General features: G+C 36.1%; 1 protein-coding gene across 3 annotated transcripts in view; it reads right to left on the bottom strand.

Moving 5' to 3' along the window:
• Prkg1 (protein kinase cGMP-dependent 1) overlaps nt 1-26,687 on the bottom strand; it is a 1,168,403-nt gene that overhangs the window by 742,350 nt on the left and 399,366 nt on the right. Inside the window, exon 1 of one of the 3 annotated variants that reach the window (XM_048807598.1) lies at nt 10,136-10,141. The exons of the other annotated variants lie outside the window; for them this stretch is intronic. Within the exon in view, the coding sequence (XP_048663555.1) occupies nt 10,136 (1 nt within the window). The 5' untranslated portion in view covers nt 10,137-10,141. Of the gene's footprint in view, nt 1-10,135; nt 10,142-26,687 lie in introns of those variants that run through there. 3 annotated transcript variants of the gene reach the window in all.

The following is a 26,687-nucleotide window of genomic DNA, read 5'->3' as shown; positions in this document are numbered from 1 at the left end:
AGAAAGAATGCTGTTGAATTTATTATCTCAAAAGCAGTTGTACAGATGGACTGGGTAGGCCGGGAGTGAGAGGACCCCCATTTGAAAGTTACTACACATAGGGAGAATAAGTACCTTCATCTTTTAGCACCACTGAGCACAGGATTTAGAGGAGTCAGAGTGATATTTTAAAAAGCAGAAAACTGCTAAGCATCCATCTAGCTGGCAGTCATAGGAAGTTGTAGAAAAAAGCAATGTATAAAGGGCCTCATCAGCTGATGAACAAGATACAGAGGGTTCAGCCATAATAAGGAATGAATTACTGATACAGACTTTGAGGTGAATGAACCTTGACAACACACTAAGTGAAATGAGCCAATCATGAGAAGCACATAGTGTATGGCCCCATCTATATGAACTGTCCAGAAGAGTCTAAGCTACAGTAGAGAGAAAAAGTAAAGTTGCCTAGGGCTGGGCGGGGGGTAGAAAGATCAAGAGGTGATTGCTAAGAGGTGTGGAGTTTCTCTTTGGGATAAGAAAAATGTTCTAAATTTGGCTGTGGTGATGGAGAAACAATCTTGTAAATATACTAAAAGATATTAAACTGACTGCTTTAATTGGGTAAATTACATGATGTGAACTATCTCAATGATGTTGTTAAAAATAAAGATTTAACACACGTCATAGTAACTGCTCAATTATAAGTCACTAATTCCATCACATAATATCCCTTATGAGAATTTTTAAGAATCAAAGATTCATTGGTCTCTCACACCTCCTCCAATAACTTTTCTCCTGTTCCTTTTAGGACAGTTACAGCTATACTCTGCACCAGCTGTGACCTCATTTAAAAAAATATTGTCCATCCCTTTGTACTCTCTATGAAAAAGAACACCAAATCATCTTTAAATAAGTCACACAATCAGTGATACAAATGCTTACTATGAGCAGATTCAATTCACATAATAAAATTCATTCCTTAACTGAAACTCTAGTTTATGTTTTCATTGACAACCAATACAGCTTCTTTCCTGAACTCTCTACTATCAAACTTTACTGCACAAAGAACAGAGTCACTCTTTACTATTATTTTGATAAAGTTTACTCCCCTACTAAGAAATTCAAACTAGTTCCTTTGGAGTCAAATTGAATTGCTAACAATGAGTGTCTAGTCCTTTCACAAACTGAGATATTCTCTAACTGAACCTGAATCAATTTTTGTTACTCTGTTACTCAAAAACCATGGTCAAGTTCTGAGATTCTGGGTGGGCTAGAATCCAAGGATCTGTGAACTTAAATGGGCGCAAAAAAAGAAAACCTCTATTTTTACTAACCTCTCATTGAAATGTAGCATTTCCACAGAAATAAACCATATTAATATATAGTACTTGTGATGTTGTCACCAATAGAAATTACATTTTCTTGCTATATTACTTGCTATTTTATCATGTCTTTAATTATACTTTATGCTCATTGCCCCTTCAAACTCAATGACAGTTATTAGACAGTTATTATTAATGTGTTAAATAAAAATAAACATCTGTTAATGAACCATACATTTTTTAAAAATTTTAATTTCCAATTTCCAATACAATTAGTTTCCTGGGTAATCCATAATGCTTTATATTATGTACCTAAAAATATTCTGGTTGGGGATATGGCTCAGTTGTAGATCACTTGCCTACTGTGTCTAAAGCCATCCATTTGATTCCTAGCACCACTGAGAGAGGGGGGTTACTGGGGGAGGATAAAGAGACAAAAATAAAAAATATTCTGAAATGAGGACCACAGGCATCAAACTTTCAAAGACATTCCTGACACACAAACGATTAAGAACTACTGACTAGATGAATAAACTTTTAATATTCTACAAAAATTAAAGAACTTTCTTTATCATTGAATTTGCCATTCTCTTATATTTCCATGGTATTTTGCCACAATAAATAATGAGCATTAAAAATAATAATAAAAAGGCTGTCCTGTCTCTCCACTCATCCAAGTGCCTACCTTCCTTCTACACGCTACTGCCAACTCGACTTCATAAAGCCATACTCAGATCAGTCCCCGAGTTTCATCCCTTCCAATACTCCAATAAAAGCTTTTCCAATAAGTTTAAAGATTTGTATAGCTACAGCTATTTATTAGTTCATGCTGTCTTCAGATTTTTGATATATATTCCCTTATGTATGTTTCTTCTTACTGGATTGAAATTTATTTAGAGTAATACTTCATATTTTTTCCTCATAGAATCTTACCATAGTATTAATGACTAGTGGTTCAGAATTTGTTTGAGAAAGTAGATTTTAAAAATACCCAGTCATCCTCGTTAGTTGCAGTATTTGTTAGACACCTAACATCATGGATTCCTTCTCACCACTTGTCAACTAACTTTAATTGGCTCCCTGGCCATATGGTTTGCCTTTTGCCTTAGAGGGTTATTTTATTAATGTCTTTGGTCAAAAGAGGGATGAGGGAGCATTTTGCTTGTATTAGCACAAATATAATAACACAAAATGAAAGCACTGGCTATAAAAAGGAGAGCATAAATCAGGTACACTTTAGTGGGAAGAAAAAGCATAAACATTATCTTGGATGTTGAAGTAAACTTTGTCTTAACACATTAATGTGAATCTCTTTTCCATTGTATTACTAATAAACTTGTTAAAATAAAATGCAGTAGGTTTAAAACATTTTAAACATGAGTTTCTACTTAGTCTCGAGCACCAATGAATTAAAGAATTAATTCCTTTTAGGAAAATATTATTACTAATGACTTGGGACCATTGGTGAGTATCTGTCCCTACCCCCAAATACCCCAAATAATTTATCTTTTGAATCCAACACCTTTATGTGGTACTAGTGCCCAGATTTCTATCATTTTCTCTAGGTTTTTATTCACCCATGGACTTATATCAATAACACATAAAAGTATCATCTGAGGATCTGGTCCCTTTTTCTCTTGTAAGCTTTTTCTTACCACACCCCATTCCCAGAAGTAAATATATAAAAGAGATTTTGGCCCACTGCCTCAAGATAGGGTAGTGATTAGGAATAGATCCAAAGAAGATAACGCTGGATTTTTAACTTGCTAAAATTATAAAATAGATGTTAATCTAAATAAATAATTTTGACAGAAATTAGGATATAAAACTTACACCCAAATGAGAAACCTCTGGCATTTAATGTATTAGAATTCAGAAAATAAAGCTAATATAGAAGGATGTTAGTACATATGGTTTTAAATTATGCTTAGTCATTAGGAAAACACATATCCTTGTAAATCACTGCAGCCTCCCAAGAAAAAATAACTGTTTAAGTTTGCTAGCCCTGGGCCTTTATTTCTAATGTTTTCCTAACAGACTTTGAAGTCCTCAGTCTCTATAGGAAAAGTATGAATCCATGAAAGATGCCGTGTGGCCAGTTGATATCTCCAGGATTATAAAGTAAGAATAAAACTAATGCTGTTCAGCTGAGACCAAGACAAAAGAACTTCCATAAGTTTTTCACATTTCCCATATATTTTATTCATTACAAAACAGCAAAATCACAAGACTTTTCCTGTGCTAACGCATCCTGCAGAAATGAAAAAGCAGTAGAGGCACAGGATTATTTAACTCTGTTTTGGACAGTAAGCACGTTTGACCACAGCTAAAATCTAGTTGCTAAAATGAGCAGTATTTTGGTTTGTGGAAAGCTAAAACGAGTTCTGGGAAATACTGTACCAAATAAAATAATAATGTGTCATCATTTAGCAAGTTAAGTGGATTGAGATTCCATTAACAAAAATTTTGATTTCCTTTTTAAAAAGTATTATTTTAGTGTTTATGTTGGAGCATGTATTTTTAAATTTTATTGGTTATTTGCAGTTACATATGACAGTAGACTCCATTTTGATATAATTATACAAACATGGAAAATATCTTATTTCTAATTAGGATCCCAGTCTTTTGGATATACATGACGGTGAGATTCACTATGGTGTATTCATATATGTACACAGGAAAATTACATCAGATTCATTCCACTGTCTTTTCTTTTCCCATTTCCCCTACCTTCCGTTCATTCACCTTTGTCTAATCCACTGAACTTCTCTTCTCCTCACCCCTTATTTTGTGCTAGCTACCACCTATTAGAGAAAACATCCAGCCTTTGATTTTTTGAGGTTGGCTTATTTCACTTAGCATCATAGTCTCCAGATCCATCCATTTACTGGCAAATGTCATAAAGTCATTCTTCTTTATGGATGAGTAATATTGTGTTGTGTATAAATACAACAATTTCTTCATTCATTCATCTGTTAAAGGGCACCTTGGTTGGCTCCATAGCTTAGCCATTGTGAGTTGTGCTGCTATAATTGTGCTTTGATGTGGCAACATCATTTTAGCACGCTGACTTTTAGATCCATCGGTTATATACTGAGAAGTGGAATACTGGGTGAAATGGTGGTTCCATTCCAAGTTTTCTGAGGAAATTCCATTCTGTTTTCCAGAGTGGTTGGATCAATTTGCAGTCCCACCAATAATGTATAAGTGATCCTTTCCCCGCACATCTTTGCCAACATTTTTCTTACTTGTATTCTTGATAATTGCCCTTCTAGCTGGACTGAGATAAAATCTCATTGTAGTTTTAATTTGCATTGCCCTAATTACTAAAGATGTTGAACATTTTTCATATATTGCCGGTTCATATTTCTTCTTTTGAGAAGTGCCTGTTTAGTTCCTTTGCCCATTTATTTATTGGGCCTTTTTTTTTTAGTTTTTTGTATATCCTGGAAATTAATGCCTTATATGAGGTGTATCTGGAAAATATTTTTCTCCAATTCTGTAGGCTCTCTCTTCACACTCTTTACTGTTCCCTTTGTTGTGAGGAAGCTTTTTACTTTGAAACCTTCCCATTTATTATTTTTTGATTTTACTTCTTGTGCTTTAGGAGTCTTGTTAAGAAAGTCAGTTAAAGAGCCAACATGTTGGAGTACTGGTCTTATCTTTTCTTCTAGTAAGTGCAGGGTTTCTGGTCTAATTCCAAGGGTTTTGATCCACTTTGAGTTGAGTTTTGTGCATGCTGAGAGGTATGGGTTAAATTTCATTCCACTACATATGGATTTTGAGTTTTCCCAACATCATTTGTTGAAGAGGCTATTTTCTCAACTTATATATTTTAAAAGAATTCTTTCATATGTGTGACTCTAACATAAAAACCAATATATTTTTCATAAATTTCTCACCATTATATGTTCAGTTTCAAATAAATTTAAGCAGTAGATGTGTTTTTACAATACTGACCAGCATAACACTCATAGTTACAACTAAGGTGTTCTTAAAATCAAAATTTCGGTAAGACAAATTTATGGCAAGTTCCAGGGCAGCCTTTTCAGATCTCCCTAAGATTTCTATTTTCTAAAAAGAAAAAAAGTCACTGAGATGTACCAAAGACATATGCTTTTAGTTCACTAAAAAATAACAGCACAGAGATAAATCTGGTTTTTTCTTGTTATTTGTTGTTTGCTATTGAGAAAAATATTACAGAGTGAAACTCAATAAATCTATTTGAGAAATGAATAAGATCAATGACTCTAGATCTTCAGGTAGAAAATACAGTTCTAATTCCAAGAAAGAACTTGGTTGAATTTCAGAGGAAAGTAAACCCCATCATGTGGACATCATTACAGTATCAAAATGAATTACAAGGACAGAAGATCCACAATTATGATGAGACAGACATACTTACATGCATAGACCATAGTAAAAATAGATTCTCATGAAATGGGGAAAAATTACTATATTTGCAATAAAAAATTCTATGCTTTTGAAAGGCAGGAAACATTTTTTCAGTCTTGTTTTATGCCCAGTATTAATATATGATATCCTCAAAGACATCAGATCCAGGTTGAATAATGATTATCTATACATATTAATAAGCAGCCATTTATAATTTCAAGTTTTATGGTCATGTGCTAGAAGATAACAGAATGATCAATAGAATATTCTAAGTAGATATGTTACAGCTTTATATAATTCTGCCTTGGCATGCTGCAGTCAAATCTTCCAAAGCAATTGTAGCAAGCAACTTAGTTATAAATTCTTGAAGAAAATTAGACAAAGTCGAAGCCCCATGCATTTTATCCAGTTATGGAAAGGGGTGGTATATAGTGGACAGAATATGAATACTATAGAAATTGTAGATGAAGAGGAAGAAATGGTTGGATAAAAGAGAAAAAAATGTAAGTGTGAGAGAGTGTATTATGGAATGGAAGAATTATACTTAAGGTAATAGGATATAATACAGTAAAGGAGCAGGTGGTTAAGTTTAAGCCTTAAAAACAGTTTCATATTTCTGATTATTTGTAGTTTTATGTAGGCCATGAGGAGAACACTTTTTAAAATAGCTGAAACTGGTCAGAACTCAACCTACAATCATGACAAATCTTGTTGATATTTTTTCATGGATTCCTACATGCATAGTCCAAAGGTCTAGTTGAACTGGTCAATTTGGGAAGTTACAGGAGGGGATTGGACTGGGAGTGATATCACTATCAAGCCCATAATTATTTATCTGCTCTCTCATTTGGTTCTACTCATTTGGCTTTAAAATCTGACCTAACCTAATATAAGGTATTTACAACCTTTACACACTTAATGACTATTTGTAGATTTTGCTACAGAAAGGTTAATGTTTTTGGTTATGGATGATGCTCAGACTCAATGGGAATGTTGTATAACATGTAGCATACGTACTATATTACCATTCTAAAATCATGAACCCTGGAACATCTGGCCCCAACAGTTCTGAAAAGTCTTGTACTACTATATGAGCCTTCTCCCTTTACAGTGTGTGGATCCTTATGTGATGATCACCGGGGGTAAACTATTTGCCTTTCAAAGGAGAAACTGCTGTGGAGAGCATGGAGCTTATGAATGCAAATATTGATAGGGTTTGGATATATGGTGTCCCCCCAAAAGCTCATGCTTGAAACAATGCAAGAATGTTCACAAGGGAAATGATTATGTTATCAGAGGTGTAACCTAATCAATGGTTTAATTCGGTGATATGAATTAAGTGGGTGGTAACTGTAGGCAGGTGGGTACAGCTGTAGTAGTAGGTCATGGGGCATGCCTTTGGGGCTTATCTTTTGTCCCTGATGAGTGGAGCTATTTCCTGATTGCCATGTTCTGAGCTGTTTTCCTCTGCCTCACCTCCAACCCAGAGAAGTAGAGTTAGCCATCTATGGACTGAGAACTCTGAAACCATGAGCTCTAAATATCTTGTCCTCATCTATGAGGAGGACAAGACTCTTGTCAGGTCTTTTGTTCACAGTTGCAGCAGCAGCAACAGCAACAACAACAACAAATCAAAAACAAACAAAACTTATTAGAAAAGATATTGGCACCAAAAGTGAGGTTGTGGCTAGGACTAACTTGATCATGTGATTCAGAAGCTTTTGGAGTGTTATGAAATTTGTGGGAATAATTTTGAAAACTTTAGAGAAGCAAGCTGGAAAAGTTTTAAATTGTTTTAAGCAGATTTTAATGGATGATTCTGGTGGGAGCTCAAAAGACCACAATGCCAACAGGACTGCAAACAGTGAAGACTAGGCTCATGATGTTTCAGAGGAGAAATAGGATTCTCTTGGAAATTAGAGTAGAGGCCATTCATTTTACATTCTGGCAAAGAAGTTGTCTACATTTTGCCCATGTCCTGAGACCTTCAATGAGGCTGAACTTAACGGTAATGGACTAATTAATCTGGCAGGAGAAATTTTAAGACAGCATAGCATTCAGGGTGTGACATGGATACTAATGGAGGTGTTTAGCCAAGTTTACTGTGATAATCAGCAGAAAACAGAGCAGAAAGATTTGGAAAACTTGCAGTTTGGCCAGAAAAGTGCAAGCAAAACTGGGGCTTAAAAAGTTGTGGTTGTTAAAGAGATTACAACCACTAAAGAAAAGCTAAATACTTTATTCAGAGACAATAAGAAAGATAGCTTGGGACATCTCAGAAATTGGCAAGACCACACTCATTTCAGGCTCAAGGATGTAAAAGTAAAAACGCTTTTGAGAAGAGACTGGTGGGGCACAGGGAAGTCGTTTCACCATACTCAGTCACACAGGCACTCAGAAGCTGCTGTAACTGTGCTCCAAAGAGGTGAGGCTACTGCTTGGGATAGTCACAGACCTTGATGTCAACCATGTGATGTTTAGTTCAGCAGGGCTGCAGGATACTGGAGTTAGGGAGTCATAGAGGCTTCCACCAAGATTTCAAAGATTTTCTGGGAGGCCAGGCAAAGTGCAGCAGTGTTGGGGTCCCCATGGGCTGCCCCTGGGACGGTGATGAGTGAAGATGTAAGAAGTAAGCAAAGTTGCAGTAGATACACCCAAGATAAAAACATGTCATTAATGTTTGATGTCTGTAGGTGAAAGCTAAGGGAATCAAGCAGAAACAGGCAAGAGAGAGGCCATCTGGGCTCACAAGTCCTCTGAAGAGAACATCATAATGCTATGTGCCCTAGATGCTGGATGTGGAGCTAAAGAACCTGTTTGCCCAGCTGGATTTTGGTCATGCTTTGATCCTATCCTTTCTTTCTATGTCCCTATTTCTCTCTTGTGGAATAAAAATGTTTACTTTATGCTATTGTATATTGGATATATGTAATTTGCTTTTGATTTTTGATAGGGGCTCAGGCTGAGATTTTTTGCCATGAGTATCAGAGGAGACTTTGGACTTGGACTGTTGGGTAATGCTGGACCTGTTAAGGCTGAGATGATTCTTGAAAATGGCCTAAATGTATTTTGCATTGTGATATGGGCATATACTTTTGGGGGCCAGGGGTGCAATATTATGGTTTAGATATGTGGTGTCCCCAAAAGCTCACATGTGAAACAATGCAAGAAAGTCTAGAGGAGAAATGATTGGGTTATGACAATATTAACCTAATCAGTGTACTAATCTACAGATATGTATTAACAGGGTGGTAACTGTATGCCAGTAAGTTGTGGCTGGAAGAAGTAGGTCACTGGAGGAGTGTCTTTGGGAAGCTCTCCCTGCTTCCTGATTGCCATGCCTTAGCTACTTCCCTCCTCCACATCATTCTTTCATGATGTGGGCCCAAAGCAATGAAGTCAACCATCTATGGACTGAGACCTCTGAAACTATGAGCATTACATCAACATTTCCTTCTCTAAAATTGTTCTTGTCAGATCTTTTGGTCATAAAGGCAAAAAAGCTGACTCAAATGTACATTAAAAGGTATTTCTCATTTTCTCTAATTCAATCATTAGATTGTCAGGAGAGACCTTTGGAAATGCCTATGGCAAGGGGGCAGTCCTTCTTAAAATGTAATGTCCAAATAGAGAAAATATGTCAGAACAAAACTGTATAAAATAACAACAGAAACTGAATGACAAAAATCAAATCTAATGGGCGAAGACAGATGTTTTCTTTTGATTTAACATTAAGATGACAACGTTCTTTTATATAATTTGGTTCATGGGAAAATGTAAACTTCATATTCTTCAATCTTATAAATTTGCAAAAGCCTTTAAGTGCTTTGTAGAAACCAATGCCTTTTAGAAGTTGAAAATTATGTACCTCTTAAAAAGGCTTGAGATGGGGGCTGGGGTTGTACCTCAATGGTGAGGCACTGGGTTCCATTCTCAGGATCACATAAAAGAACAAATAAATAAAACAAAGATATTGCGTCCATCTACAACTAAACAATGTATTTAAAAAAGGCTTGAGATAGACTATAGTAAAAATCAACTTTAAAGAGATAGCCAAGAACTAAGACTTAAGAGGAAGAAATAGATCCTAGAAGGGAATGCCAGAATAATAAAGCATATGCTTCATTCTCAGCTTCTCAGCAACCAAATTAGGCAAATATGTTACTTCTCTTTCATTTTGTGTTTCTACATGTAGGAGGAACATTTCTGGTTAAAAAAAAAAGGAAATTCTGGCTTTGAATGGTAACAAACTTTGAGAATGAACATCATCGTACAGGAGACAGATGGGTGGGTCAATAGCAGATTTACCCATGCAGAATTATTCATCATATGAATACTCTGTTATCACTAAATACCCACCTTTATTGAACTACTTAAGTGGAAAAAAAAGTTACAGAATACCACTAAATAGGAAGGAAATTCAGGACATTTGAATCAACTGACATTCACCAATGGATTCCACTTCTTAGGGGCAGGTGCAATCTTTTCACATGTCCCTCTCCTGTTTCGAGCATCAGGTACAAAAATGACGAACACTAACTGATTGAATATTTCAGCATGGTTTAGAGGTTAATGTGAAGATATTTCTTTGGAGAGATGAGCAATTCTTTTCAAGTGAGTATTTTAATGTTGAAGAGTTACGTGGCTATTTTTAACTTTCAGGCAGTTTGAGATGGTAGAGAATTGTGTGTCCAGTCACACAAGGCATTTTAAGACCTATGAGTCTTTTCTAAACATAATGTTATAAAATGTCCTTTTGCTAAAAATACTGGAATCAAGTAATTATCTTCTTTTGAATTTTAATGAATAGGCCATCTGTTCTTTCAAATTGAAAAAATGAAATTTTTCTACAAATTAACTACTTGATGAGATGTCCCTTGTGATAAAGTTTGCTTCACTGTTTTTTGTTATATTTAACCTAAAGGTGACATGCAGCTTATTATACCAAGTTTTGTAAACTAGAATATTGGAAAAATGTTTTTCTTGGTCATGTAATAATTATAGTATCTGCTCCTTTGACAGGCTATGTTTATAATTATCAAAGGCTAATTTTTATTAACATAATTTTCACTCTATGAAAATGAATCATTAGGAAGAAAAATGTGCCTATTTTCATCTATGATGATTATGATAGATTTAAGCTCTTAACATACTGTTTTATGGATTATCACAATAATGATGAGCAACAATTATTTTTCATCTCCTTATTGTGTATTCCAAGAACACTTCTCTTGTGTTGTGCCCTCCAGTATGGGCAGTAGTTGCTATATGAGGCTATTTAAATGCAAGTTAATTAAAAATATAAAATTTCCCTGAGTTTTACTAGCTATGTATTAAGTGCCTAAATGTTCCATGTGACCAGTATTTATCACACTGAACAACACAGAAAATGTCCATCCTTTCAGGAAGTTCTACTGGATATCACTGCAATTTCCTCACTGTGTCATTATTTGGATGTTGTTACCACAAAGTTTCATGTGTTAGACTTGGGCTTTAGTGTGGTGTTGGGCCTTTAAGAGGTGGAGCCTAGTGGGAGGCTCTTTAGGGCACTGAGGTGGGGGTTGCTCTCAGAAGAGATTATGGAATCCCAGCCTCACTAGCTTCCTGTTTCTAGATGTAATTTCCCCCTCACACATGTGCTCCCATCATGATAGGTTACAGACAAGATGCCCATTTCCTGAGCCTAACTGAGGCCAGTACTTACCCTTGAACATCCCAAACAGTGAGCTAAATAAACCTTTTTAAAAATAGTTAGCCTGCCTCAGGTATTTCAGTGCAGTAACACAAAATGGACTAGTACACTTGAATATCATCCCTCTGAAAAATTATTTTCTTTCAGTAAGAAAGACTAACTTTTCACTTTCACTCTCAACTATTTAGTTTTCTAAATGATTCCTAAGATTTCCCTACTGAGTTATTCAATATTTCAGAGCATTTTATGATTAGATGACTTTTCTATTATCTTTCAGTTTTTAAAAGTTCTTTACAGGGGAAAAAGACAAACTGAATGTATTGTTTTATGAAGTAAACAAAATTGGTGTTACTTTATAAATAATACATTTTAGCAGCATGACTTTGGAAGAAAATATACTTCATGTGTACCAGCAGCTGAAGTTTTCAGCCTAAGTAAAAATGAAAACACTATTACAATCTGAAATTACATCTAAGTCATCAAATTAGTATGCCTGATGTTACAACTACAGAAAGTATTCAAGATGCAGCCTTTTAGAGATCAGTTTACTTTGTCTTGTGTTATTATCCAAAGATAAAAGCAAGTTTTCTACATATTGGGATCAAACTGAACAAGCCCTGAACCACCTCATTTGAGCTTCCTTGGTAGCAGCTTTAAATGTGTATGCCCTTGTCATGTGAAATTTCATCTGGAAGGCTGACCTAGTTAGGGTGGTAACACTTCAGTTCTTGTCTTCGAGTTCTGATCTCTGCCTTTGGTCCTGGCTATCATTCTATGCTGCATTCCCTAAAATCTAACACTGGAACACCCCACAAGAGCTGGCCTCAGGCAAAATGATGAAGTTCACTTCTTTGTTGACCTTTCTTTCTAGAATTCTGCATGAAAAAGCCCTCACCATTTCCCAGCCCAGTTTCAGGTCATTTCTTCATAGGAGATATTTCTAGCTGCCATAACATACAACTGGTATGATAATGAAACTCCCCTCTGTTCCTTTGCCATTTATTTCTTCCTATACTTCTTTTTCTCTTTCTCATCATGGTTCTTTATGTAAGAAACTATTTTTCCACCAAAGCCATTGTGTCTTCTGTTTAGAAAACAGTATTTTTCAATAAGGTAATGAGCGTACTAAGTTTATTTTCAGATCAGGTTGGAGTTCAACTCTTTGAAAAAGATGAATATGTTTTTATTAATTTATAGAAGATGGATTGCTTTATTGTTTAAGTTATTAAAATGTACTGCAGTTACCAAGTGCTCTACCCTAGGCACACTGCACCCAGAAATTTAAGCACTGATAAGTGCCAAGTCCTGGTTCAGTAAACCAGGTTCTCTAGAGGCTGGGATGCTAACCCTGTAGTTCTTAAAGCTCCACACATAGATTCTATTTGCTGACAGGTTTGGGCTTGGTGACCAAGTTAACCAATACAATGTCTTATCAAACTAACCCAATAAACAAAACAGCAAAGCTCACATTTGGAATGGTGGGAATGGGGATAGAAGGGAAGGCTTTGATTTTTAAAAGTAAAATAAGTTCACTTTTTTTTAAAACTATCTGTATCAAAAGATCATGATAGAGTCATGGGATTTATTAGAGCTGATGCATTCTGCCTGGAGAAAAACAGCAATAGAACAGATTCATCTTTATGGACAATAAAATTTTAATGTAATATTAGCAAATGCCTTCAGGGAAATGATATTCTTAAAAATATTAAGAATTATTTGCAGAGGTTCAAAAACTTTTCATGAAGGGCCAGATAGTAAATAGTTTAGGCTTTACAGGTCATATGTTTTCTGCTGGAGCTACTGAACTATGACAATGTTAATGTGAAAGGAGTTGTAGACAAGAAATAAATGTCTGAGAATGTCTACATTCTAATAAAACTTTATTCACAAAAAACAGGCAGAGGGCTTTATTTGGTCTGCAGAGGGTACCTGGCCAACCCCCAGCATTAAGGGAATATGAAGAGCATTTCTTTAAAACTATATGATGGATTGCTTTTTCCTAAAGATCCCAAAATAGTATTTCCATCCCACAAGCTCTTTAACAAAAGGTAGTGCCTATTTTTCAGCCTGCTTTGACCAATAGAATATGGTGATACCACTGGCATGGTAGCTCTGCTTCCTGCCCAAGTATCCAAATAACTCTACCTCAGCTACCTTCTGGTTACAACTACAGGAGCACTTGTTCAAGAAACACCTGGACCCAGGTTTTCCAGAGTACCTTGACCGATAAGTTGCTTTAAATCATCACATGGTTCAGTTGCTAAAATGTAAGTCAAATTTTATTGTTTAGGAGCTAATACCATTTTTTTCTGCTAATGTATTAGCTTTTAGTTAGACAAAAGTTTATCAATGAACAGCCAAAAGCAGATGCTTTTTCATACCCATTAATGTATTTCTTTTAAAATAGATTAGATTTATTTATATCTAGGACACTTAAAAGTACAGCAGATATTAAGTAAATCCATCTTAAAAAGCATTCTAAGATTTTAAGTTTTTCTTCACTCATGTTAATCATTATAAATTCACAACTGACATTTTTGTAGACACATCTTCATATATTATTATTATTATTATTATTAAATGAAGATAAAAGGTAAGGTAAGAGTTACTAAAAACCATTATAGATTTGATTTGGAAACAGAGCTGCCTTAGCTAAGAGTTTAAATTATATCAGTGCTAAGTAGAATTCATTTTTCTTAAAAAAAATAGAACCAAATTTGATAAACTCAGCAATAAACATAGTATTTCAGAATTGACACAAGTATAAAAGTTAAATAAGAGTTGTTTCAAAAACAAACTGTCAACATAAATCTTGATCTTAGGATGCTCCATCTTTGAATGGCTGATTAGGTCATACTGTCCATTTATATAGCTGTCACAACAAGTGAGCTTTAGTAAGTATGCAGAATTTTGCTGGTAAAAAAATGAAAAAAAGACCTCCTTAAGTTGTAACTATAAATAGCTAGATAACTTCAACTGGGAGGATTATTAAGGTTAGAAAACTAAATTCTAGTGTGCGCCTATGAATTCAGTAAAGAGACAGATGCCGAAATCTGAAAGAAATAGCCTAGAGGCAAGAATCAGGATTGTGAATATCTGAAGCTAAAAAGAGCATGGGAGACAATTATAAGTTTTGGCTCAAGAGGAATGAGAGTGGGAACATTTGATTCGAGAGAGCAATTCCCTCAGATTCATGAAATAATAGAATCAAGGTCATCATTTTATGAAAAAGAAAAATTAGGTCCTAGAAGTTCAATAATTGGGAAAAAAAATTCTGCTACATCTGAAACAGAACTCAGGTCTTCTGTCTCAATTTCTACTGGGGTTCTTGTCACTCCAGTTCTTCTGAAAGGATGGGGACAGATGCATGACCACCTTATCACCAGGGCAACTAGTATGGAATGAGAATGAGTGATCTTGGCTCAATGTTGGGGAGAGAATATCAATGGAGTCTTGAAACAACTATTAAAAAAACTCTGATTAAATATAAAGATACAGATTCAAGTTTTAAATGAGCCATCAATAATATTCACTTATTACAATACTTTCCTAGCTCATTCACAAATTCTCAACACATCAAGCAGAGCATGACCAAAACTGACCAAAAATTAAGATGCTCTACATATAAATGAACACCTGACTCTTAGGCCTCCATGTGCAGCACCTAGAGAGACAGAAAGCATCCAGTGACTGAAGGATAAAGTCACAAAGAATTATTTACAGCAGAAACCGATTTTTTTTGTCCCATGTTTATCTCTTTTAAAGTTTAAAGAATTTTAATATTTCAGTCATTGTTTTCTAGATTTTATAGGCTTCAATCCTGAATTTCATATGCAAATAAGCCATAAAAATCATTTACCTGGATTTTTTTCACCTTCTTGCAATTTCCTCATGTACCCTCTGCCTTCCCCCAAAGAAATGTCTCCAGAAAGATATCTTAAGCAAAGAAATGCAATTGCATTTTACCACAGAAGTATTAATTTGAAAAATACGATGATTTGACCCACTGATAGCAACTTTTGGGCCAAAATTATGACAATGTATACTGACCACAAACTCTAGTATAATGTTGAAATTACTTATTGTACCTATATGCCATAATAGTATTTGGATAGATTTCAGGTTGTACAATGGAAAACTAGGTCTCTAAGTTGGACAAAATGTTAGCTTTCATGACCCCACACATTTTAATAGAAAAGTTTTGCATTTGTAGAACTTTTTAAAAAATATACTAATATTCTTTTCTTCATGATAATATGATATTCTCTAGACACTAATACTCAAGTAGATCTGCTACTGTAACCACTCATGCAATCACTCACAACCTTCCACTAGTTTTCTGGAATGTTAAATTCTCAAAGATGACACTACTTATACTTTTTCCAGAGTAATGTATATTTTGTATAGAATTTTGCTGAAAAAAAATAAGTTAATTATTTAAACATAAAATGCAACATCATACTTGATGTTGGAACTATTTGTCCTGCTTCAGTAAGATGTGACTATCTAAGACTTTTAACTTTCCATGGCTTCAGCATTCATCTGAAGAAAAAAATAATAATCCTGGATAGTTTCAAGTTTAACTCTATGATTACGTGATTCTTAAAATATTTACTTTAAAAGAAAATGAAAATGCCTGTGGGAGTTAAATCCAATTTTCAATATTTTAGTTTTAAAGGAACAAAGAATTCTTCTAATTCAACAAAACCTTTTCTGTTAAGCTAGCTTTCACGAAAGCTAGCATTTTGTTCAACTTAAGAGACTCATATTCCACTGTTTGACCTGAGCTCTTCATGTGTTCTTTCCACAGATAAATATGAGCAGTTCAGTTCAGAATGCCTCCTGGGTTCTTCGTACTCCAGCCTGGTGATCTCCAAACATCCTGCCCTTGGGAGTCTCAGAGAAGCCTAGTGGATATTTATATTTTCAAGGTCCAAATTATAGACTATACTTTGTTGAGAAGACTTTCTCTTTAAAAGAGTAGTCATGCTTCTGTTCTTTTTGACAGTACTTGGACACTGTCTTGGTCTGTTTTCTATTGCTATGCAGAATATCTGAGACTGGGTAACTTAGAAAAGAAGTTTATTTTGGTTCTGTAAGTCCAAAAGCATGGTGCCAACATTTGTCTTGTTTTTTTGGTGAGGGCCTTGTGCCATTTCAACTCATGGTGAAAAGTACAAGAAAGAGTACCAATGCTTTATAACAATCCATTCTCTTGGTAACCAAGAGAACCAATGCTTTATAATAATCCATTCTCTTGGTAACCAAGAGTTCTTTGAGAACTACACAAGTCCTTCTTGAAGACTCAATCACCTTTTAAAGGGCCATCATCTCTCAATGCTGTTATAATGGGAACCACTTCTTCAACACATCAATTTTCAGGGACAAATCATATTCAAACCATAATGAAACTCACTGACATCTTTACTTTTGAAGTAGAACACTAAACTGAAACCTCTAGAACTGTTTTCCAGTTTGGGGCAGGGGATTGTGGCAAGATAAGCAAAGCAAAGCAAAGGTGGGCATGTTAAAGGACAGGAATTGAGACTTACGCCAAATTGGTCTAATGGTGGTAAAAACTAATGGTTAGATGTTACAATGAGGTAGATTCTAAGAGAGAAGTACTATAAATGTATTTACTTCATTTTATCAATAGTTTATAGAATAGGAATGATGATCTAACTCTGAAGCAGAGTATAGCCACGGGCTACCACGTGACTGTTTATAAGTGACATGGTTATCAGGGCAGGAACTGTGATCCTCACCACTTTGCCCACCAAGAGTTCAAAGCTGTGAAGTATTTTGTAAAGAGGGCAAAACATTTTCAGTAACCACCCATTTGACTACAAACTGATTTCCTATCATGTTTCAGAATTCAAATCTAAAACTACCAACTAGATCAGTTTCTCATTTTTTTGGAAGAAAAATCAATTAGTTGTTGGTTCTTAGTGCATTTAATTAATGAGATTTGCCCTTTACTGCAATCTGGATATTTCCCTAGAGAAAATCCAGTCCACTATTTAATCTGTGAATCTGTTCATTTATAAATTTACAATTTGCAGCTTAACATGTACAATAGATTTGCCAATTTTGAGATGTAAGCCTTCAGAATTCCAAAACGGAAAGCAGCTTTTGAAGGACAGCACCTTGATTGCCAGCAATGTGAATCTGTAAACCATATAAATAAGTGTTGAAGAACAACAACCCTGGCCAGGTGATCAAGACCAGCATCAGTGATAAATCCCATTGTTAGTATGTACCCACAACATGACAAAAAAAATGGTATCCTATCTCTGCTATATCTGGGAACTTCCTCCAAAATAACACAACTAAAGCCCCAAAATAAAGAAAACAGGCAAACCCTAACTAAATTCTAAAAAATATCTAACCACTACTTAATACAATCAAGGTCATCATAAACAAGAAAAGCTCAAGAAACTGTCACAGCCAATAGGAGCCTAAAGAGTTATGATAATGAAATGTAATGTGGTCCCTTCAATGGGATTCTGGAACAGGAAAAAGAATCATACAGAATTTAGGGAAATACGAATATGAACTTTAGTTAATTAGAATGAATCACTTTGGTTCACTAATCGTAGCAAACACAATCAATTTAAGATATTTTTAATAGGGGAAACTGAGTATGGTACATGAAAATCCTCTGGATGATCTTTATAGTTGTTTTTTTTTTTCCAGGATAAGTCTAAAAAAATTCCTAAAGATGAAGTTTAAGAAATAAGTATTTTTGCATGCAGTGCTTTTCAAATATTAATACAAATACAAATCACCTGGGTTCTTGTCATATTTGGATTCTGACTATGGTAGCTCTGGGATAGGTGTGAGAGTCTATTTCTAATAAGCTCCCAAGTGAGGTTAATGTTGTTGGTCTAAGCACTGGAGTTTGAACAATTCTTAATCTACATGGCTGGATAGTTCTATTGTACGAACTGTCCTGAACATCATAAAAATATTTATCAGCATCTCTGGCCTTTCCCTTCTGGGTGACAATAACAACCCTCCACCTAGTTGTAACTATCAGAAATGTCATTAGACACTTCCCAATGGTTCCAGTGAGCTGGGAGATCATCCTCATTTAAGAACCAATGACTTAGAGCATTCCATAAATTGGGGTGGGCTTCTTCAGGGAGAAACTCCTCTTTATTCAACTGTTTGTCTTATTTGAATGCTTAGTGTGTTTTAAACTTTCAGAAACTGATTAAGTTGCTAGTAATCATGTACTTGCTATCATTATGAAATATGATTTTATATATGGTTTCCATCTTCTAGGAATTTACTACTAAGCTAATGTGTGATGTAAGAAAAATATATAGCAAAATACATTAACTACAACATCAAATATTCACTGTTGGAAAAAGTATTCACAATCAAATGCTAAAGTAAGATTGGATGTCACAATATATTCACATAGAATTGGAAAATTTAGAGTGTTTGTACATGTGTGATTATCTCATTTGAGCCTAAGAACCCTCAGAGTGAAGATATTAACCTAATTCAGGAAACAGGCTCACAGCAGTTTGCTTAAACAACATCATAAAAGACAGGGCAAAGACCTGATCCAGGTGTTACAAGTTATAAGTCCCCGATGTCAATTAAATTCAGGGAAAAAAGCTCTTTCCTAATTAGAGTTTAAGGGGAAAGATAAGACCTCTGTGCAAACAGAAAGGACAATTCAGGCAATCAGGGATTGGCTAACAACGATGTCAGGAGGTAGTCAACCCCTCTGTTGTTCATGTTCTGTCAGGGAGGAATAATGATGATGGTATAGACTAAAACCCATTAACCTGTGGTGACAGGGCCTGGCTTTCTATTCCAGGTGATCTCTGCTAAGTCAGGTAATTACTCTGAACACTATATTCTTTATAGTTGCTACAGGGATAAGAGCATTTAGCTTAAGATGGGATTCCCTATGTGTAGGCAAGTTGAATGGCCACCATGCGCAGACATGAAGGCTGTACCCATTACTTAATCTCACCTAACAGCAAACCACATCAAATCTGTTGGTTCTCAAACTTGATGGTAAGATGTGCTCACACCCAGACCATGACAGCTGTAGTACATCTGACCCTCAAGGCTGCTTTGAGATTAGTGTTCCCTTAGTTCCTCTGTTCCCTTTTAAGAATTTATCAGGAGCCATTTTTCAGCATGACAAGCAAAGCTCAAGTCAATTTAAAATGTCTTGCTTATGCTCCGTGGATATTAGTCTCACCCTTTGCCAAGGCACCTTGGCAAGGAGGAGGAATCAAGAAGCTCCAGGTAATTTAGTTCAACCAGGGTAAAATTTTCAAGGCACATTGATTCAGGGAGTATGGCAGCATCAGCAGGAAGACAACAGAACAGGAAAGTATGCACGGGAGACTCCCACAGCTGGCTTTTATCTATTTAAACATAGACCAAGACAAACTAGTAACAAAATCCTTTCCTTTCTCCTTATGTTTGTCCCTTCACAGACAAATACTACCGCTGATCCACAACAGCCGCAGCTGATAATTACTTTGCACCTGCCATATGTTTGGAACTGGTGGAAAAAATTTAGAGACACTCTGTAAACCTTCCAAACCCACTGCAAGGAATCATTGCCTTTGTTTTACAGATGGCTGATGACTAGGGAGGTTAAATCACTTGTTAAAAGTCACAGTCAGCAAAGCAGTTTAAACCTAATTATTTTTTAGCACTTGTCTTTTCTCCAGGACATGGTCACTGTGTTTAAAGGTCATCTCCCTAGTATCACCCGAGATTCGGAGAACAAAATCTTTAGGAGCATTGTAAGAACATAAGTAGTATTTTCACAACATTCCTGCATCAAGGAGAGTAACAGCAAGCTCGGACACCCAAATAAGTGCCTACAGTCATCTAGTGAGCCTATGGTACCCAATCCACCACAGCACACTTCACACTGTTGTAACATTATCTATAGCGCCTAGACCTCCCTCCCTGACCCCTGTGCCTTGAGGTGCTCACCAACCCCTCACCAGCTCCCAGCATAGAACTCACACAGTGAGATAGGATGGATAAGTGAAGAGTGGAGTTAACAACCATAAATACACCTTCCAATGTCCTCTGAGCCAACCCAAGAAATGTAAAAAGTCCAAGTGAGACACCAGGGATGATAAAAAAGAAGAACATAAATCCATCTTTTCCTCAATGAAACAAGAGGTCAAAAATGCTGGAACATCAGCATCCTGGAGTGGCTTGCCTTCTTTTTATAGAGTCAGTAATGTTCCTGAGTTTAGGCAGGTGCTAATCATTCAGCCCTAATAAGGCCAAAGAGCCTGCACCTGTAGTCAGGACCTTTTGTTGTTCAGGAATGAAAATGGAGGCCAATATTATCCTAAAGCCATGAAATACTCCTAATAAAGATCAGTCAGCTGTAAAAGTCACATAATGCCATTGCAAGCCAAAAATGTTTATAGATTTCTTATGCCAAAGCTGCCAACCACGGTGCAGCTGAATAGAAGCTGGGCTATATAATGTGCATTTCATACCAAACTCCTCCATAGCCATTATCATGAAAGTAACTACGATTTTTGCCCTTTATAAATAGAGTCTAACTCATCCAGATACCTGCCAGGGTAAAAAAGAGAATGCATTGCTAAAAATAGTGATTAAGCTGTTTTCTAACACAAATTAGAAGTAATAAAATTTCATGCATTGCAACTATCTTGTTATGTGCAACTTCAGTTTTATTATATGGAAAGCAATAAGGGATGAAGACACAACTAGTTCAGTGGCCATCCATTCAGCACATTCCTCTGTCTACTCACATAGGGAAGAGGCATTTCCCCATCTGTAAGATTCTTCCTATAAACAACCACCAGGAAATTAGGGTCTGCAAATGGTTTTCACTTATACTTCACATAAGAGGGATGTGGTAAACCTGAACATCCCACAATTCCTAAAAATGAGATGAGAAGGATAAAATGCAATGAAAACAACCATATGTGTTGCTCTTATGTTTTAAACAGCTGATTGTTCTCAAGCCTCTGAAGCATTCATTCTATGGAGATATTTCCGTCTAAGTGTTAAATTTCAGTCTCATAAAAGAAAAGCCAGAAGATAAAAATTGCCTTTCTTTTTGAGCAGGTGTTTCAGCTGCCACAGAAATTTATCCCAAGGTAGCTGCTATATTCATTTAAAATGCATGTTCTGGCTGAGTGATCCTTAACCTGCAACAATTTCCACTCTCTACTGACTGGCAGCTGATACCTTCATCAATGCCAGAAATATGCCATTTTCTTAAGGTACAGTTTGCCCCCTTTCAATTGCTACTTGGTCTTTTTGCTTTGCTGTGAACATGATGAACTGGCAGATACACTGACTGATGGCAGCAGCCTGGACCAGGCAGCAGAGAGATTAAAAGGTTGCTTGCAGTCCGAGATATAGATTTAAAGACACGTTGCCTTGAGGTTAAGTCACCCAAAAGCACACTCGGCCATGGATGTGAATGTCGTCAGCTGGATACCAGCTGCAAACCTTGCCAGCCTTGTTTAAAGAGGTACACCTGCTCTGAATGGCAGTTGTGATGCACTGGGGGAAAACATTCTGACAGTGTCAGAAAACCCGGCTTTGACTTTCGGCTCTGCTAGATATGAATTGTGGAATCGAGACAAACACTTTCAATTCAAATCCAGTTCCCTTACCTACACAGTAAATGTTTTAATACCTGTTTCAAGGTGCAGGATGATGGAGAGAGGTGAGCTTCAAATGATATAATAATATATAGACTACAGTTAAGCCCATAAGTATATTAGAGAAGATCTCTGGGTTATACGGTTGGAATTTGTGTCTGAATATTCTATTTCAAAGTACACAGAAGATATTATTATTGTAAAACATTGTTCTATTGTAACTATCAATAGGTGTATGCCACTATAATATGTTGGCTTTAGTTCCTTTGGATAAATACCAAGAAATGGGATAGTTGGGTCATCAAATCAGTATACTGCAGTGATACATGCATACCAATGTTTACAGCAGCACAATTCACAATAGCCAAGTTATGGAACCAGACTAGGTGTCCCTTAACAGGGACTGGATGAAGAAAATGTGGTATATAAGTTCATGCTGAGTGAAATAAGCCAGACTCGGAAGGGTCAAATGTTCTCTCTTATTTATGGATATCAGAGAAAAATAAGAAATTAAGATAAAAAAAGAGAGATCTAATGAAAATAGAAGGGAGAACAGTGGAGTAGAGGAAAGGGATTAAGAGGTGAAGGAGGGATGAGAAAGATGAGGAACAGGGGAATTAAATTGACCAAACTATGTTCTGTGCATATATGAATATATCACAATGAATTTCCCTTTCATGTATAACTATAATGCACCAATTAAAAATAAATTCAAGAATTACAAATGCAAAATTATTTCCCACCCGAGAATAAATAATTTATATTTCTTTGTAAAACAAAACAAGAAAAACAAACAAAAAGACACATTGTTTTACTATTGTTCCCATACAGCTATCACCCAAAGCAGGACCTCGTTCACTTACAATCACGTTCTGAGAAGCGTACCTTTATGCAATTTAGTCATTGAGCAAACATCACAGAGTGCACTTATACTCTAGATGGTATAAAGGTATTGCACACCTAATCTACATGGAAAATCTAAATTTAATACTTTTTTACTTTTTAAACTTTTTATTAAAAACTGACACAAAAACATACTAGCTCAGGCCTCCACAGGGCCAGGATTATCACTATCACTGTCTTTCATCCCTACATCCATCCTATTGGAAGGTATTTGGGGGCAATTACAGGCACCGAGCTGTCATCTTCTATGATAACAATGCTGCCTTCTGGAACACCTCCTGAGGGACCTGCCTGTAGGTTTTTGACAGTTATCTTCTTTTTAAAAACAAGTACAAGAAGTATACTGTAAAACAATGATAAAAGTATAGCATAGTAAATCATAAGCCAGTGACATAGTCGCTAATCATCATCAAATATTATGTGCTATACATAAATTGTATGTGCTATGTTTTTATATGCTGTCATCACAGGAGGCTTGTTTACACCATCATCACCATAAACACGGGTGACATCTTCTATTACATCGTTACCATGGCTAAGATACCACTAGGCAATAGGAACTATTGTGTACCATTATAATCTTATAGAACTGCTGTTGTATTTGTGGCCTGTCATTGACCAAAATGTTCTTACAAATTGTCTGACTGTGATCCTTCATGAAAACTCTAAGCTCACCATCAATACCACCCACATGGTGGGACCTGTGGGTCAGTAAACATCTTCCGTTGCTGGTGCCTGGTATTTTACCACGACCCTCAGGTTGAGGCATCATCTAAAAAGCCAGATGCCTGGCAGACAAACATTTGTGATTCATTATCCTTTTCAGTCATTATCCTTTTCATGTGGTTTTATTTCTCAGGTTGTAATACTGAATGCCAGCCATACATTAGCCTGTCTGCAACTTAAATCATTCCAAACAAATAATTGTATAGAAAATCCTGAGTCTTGAGAGGGTACTGGAAATGCCCAACCAGGAATCAAAACACTGTTCACTTGATTTCAAAAATCTGGCTCTTTTCTTCTATGTACAGGAGTTTAATTTCATAACCTTATTAATAAATTAAACAGGCTACCCAGTCACCATACTCATTAAACAATACATTCCCCTTTATGTTATCTTGTTTTCAAATTAGTACCAAAAAAAAAAAATAGTGGCTCTAACACCAAAGATCTAATTTCAGGCTCTCTCCCAGTCACTTCAATAACTTGGTTTTTCTTATTGCTTTTTTTTCAGAAAACCTTCATCAAGAATCTACTATGGGCTAGTCTCTCTAAACTGATAGCATCCCCAAATCTGGGCTACTTTTGCTTTTAGAAAATGTCTACGCTACAAGACTGAAGATTTGTTTTCTTTATGTCCCAATGCCTATGTTAAGAAGCTGTACATTCTGTCTTCTAAGATGGTGGTTATTCTATTCATTTTGACTTAAAAGACTAATCATGCTACTAGCAAGATATTTTGTATAACCTTTGATAAACACCATGGAAAGGGCCTAGCTAAAACACAGAGAGGTTGGGAAAGAAATTAGAAATAGGTGAGGTGGACCCAGAAGATGTTATAGGCCAGTGGACTGGATATGGCTCTCATCTTAAATGATAGTTTTTATATTCAGTTTAGGGTGTTATAAATATACACATAAAATTATAAGCAGACACCCGAAGGCACAAATGGCTTCAGCCCTGCCCACAATAGGCTTAAAAATAATTCTAGTGGCTTGTACCACTGGGGTGATCTGCTGCATTTCTTAGTATCAGGCACTATTCTTTGAAATTCATTAGGAATTCACCAGGCATGTTTTCTTCAGCTGTTTAAACATCTGTTGGACTACGCTGCTCAACTCGATTTTGTGCTTTGACTCCCTAAGCTTTCCCTCCTAAATCTCTGAAGTTGTGTTTATTTCATTTCTTGGTTTAAAAAAAATATATCCGAAAGGCTCAACACAGTAGTGCACGCACCTGTAATCCCAGTGGTTGGGGGTGGGGGCAGCCTGAGGCAGGAGGATCACAACAAGTTCAAAGCCAGCCTCAGCAGTTTAGTGAGGCCCTAAGCAACTTCACTAGATCCTGTCTCTAATAAAATATAAAAAGGGCTGGGGATGTGGCTCAGTGGTTAAGTGGCCCTGGGTTCAATCTCCAGTAGATAAAAACAAAACAAACAAACAAAAAACCCCCCAAAGTATAATTTATGTCCTTATCTAAAAATAAAACATTAGAGACAATAACATTGGAAACCTTAATGTAGGTATGATTATTTTATTAAAATCAATTGCATGTGTGATGTATACAAGTACATAAGAGAGATTGATGTGTTTCAGTCTCACATGTTGCTGGACAATCAACAAAGTATTTATCAGTGAATGGTATTTTGAAAGGTATATAAAGAATAATGCGAAGGATCTGAAATTGTTTGTTCCTTTACAAACATCAAGCTGATGACATCCCCCTACATTATTTATTAAACAAGGTACCACCCTTTTCTGGTATAAGCAAAAGGTTCTTTAAATTAATAACTGGGAAAGAGAGATGTGCCTAATTTTGCTGCCCAACATCAATGTAAGTATCTGCAGCGTATGCTGTGAAAGTGAAAAAGTACATGCCATATGATTTTTCTTTATGTTTGCTTAAAAATAAGTGAGTAAGCTTTTGTATTGTTTCACCCAGAGAAAAGACAAACTGAAAATTACTGTTTCTGAAATATACTAAAAATAGGGAAAAAAGCTCCTACTTCATTGACATTGAAAATATCCCTTCCTTTTTTCCCCCCCTACATTTTCTTAGATTCTATACTTGTCTATTTGGCATCCAGTCTTCACATATCCAATTATATTTTCTTTGTTTTCTGCCTTCCTAATGCCCTTGACTGGGAAGAGACCTCTGTACCCAGAAGCTAGCCAATTCTTAGAAATAGCAAGGGGCAGTCCAGGCAGGAGATTGCAAGGCCAGCCTGGGCATCTTAATGAGACCCTGTCTCAAAATTAAAAATAAAAAGGGCTGGAGGTAAACTTGTAACCCAGTGGTAGCCCCTGGGTTTAATCCCCTGAAACAGCAAGGGGCTCACTGGAAAGCACATTTTTCCTATGTAAACTAACCAACCCAGAGCCCAGATCTTCTTTTATTAAATGTTCACACACACACAACCAATATTCTCCATGCTCTAAATCAACCCAAGGCCAGGCACCACAGAAGGCAAAACCAATTTGTCAAAGTCTGCTAAAATTGTTCCAACTAGCCAATGCAAAGCCATTGACTTTGTTCTGCCTCAACTTTCCCATGGAAAATCCAATGAAGACACTAGCCGAGACTTCTTCTGTGCCTCTTGGTCAAATATAGTGCTTCCTCAAATGACCCTGCATGGTGTGGTGTGCCCTCTTCTCTTGGGAAATCTAAGTAATAAATTTTCCCTTTAGCAGCGTTCGTTTCTCGATGTCATCACTCAGCAGTTATCTCCATAAATTAAAATCCCCTGGGTACAACCATAGATACTCCTCTTCCCTAAATGTCATTTTCCATCCCAACAGCACATGACAGAGATCACACCCCCCTCAGTTTTATTTAGTTATATTTTCATGCCATAACATTTACTCATTTGTACAATTTTTACCTGGCATGTTTATATAGAATTATGCAACTATCACTAATCATCTAGTTTAAGAACACTTCCATCCCAAGGGAGCCGGGGGAAACATCTCTCTTGCTCATTACATTCAGTTTTAGCTTTCAGACTCAGCCTGAGGCAAACTCTGATGTGCT

Source organism: Marmota marmota, unplaced genomic scaffold (genome assembly GCF_001458135.2).
Source record: "Marmota marmota marmota unplaced genomic scaffold, marMar, whole genome shotgun sequence".
NCBI lineage: Eukaryota > Metazoa > Chordata > Mammalia > Rodentia > Sciuridae > Marmota > Marmota marmota.
This window is presented reverse-complemented; position numbering and strand designations above follow the sequence as displayed.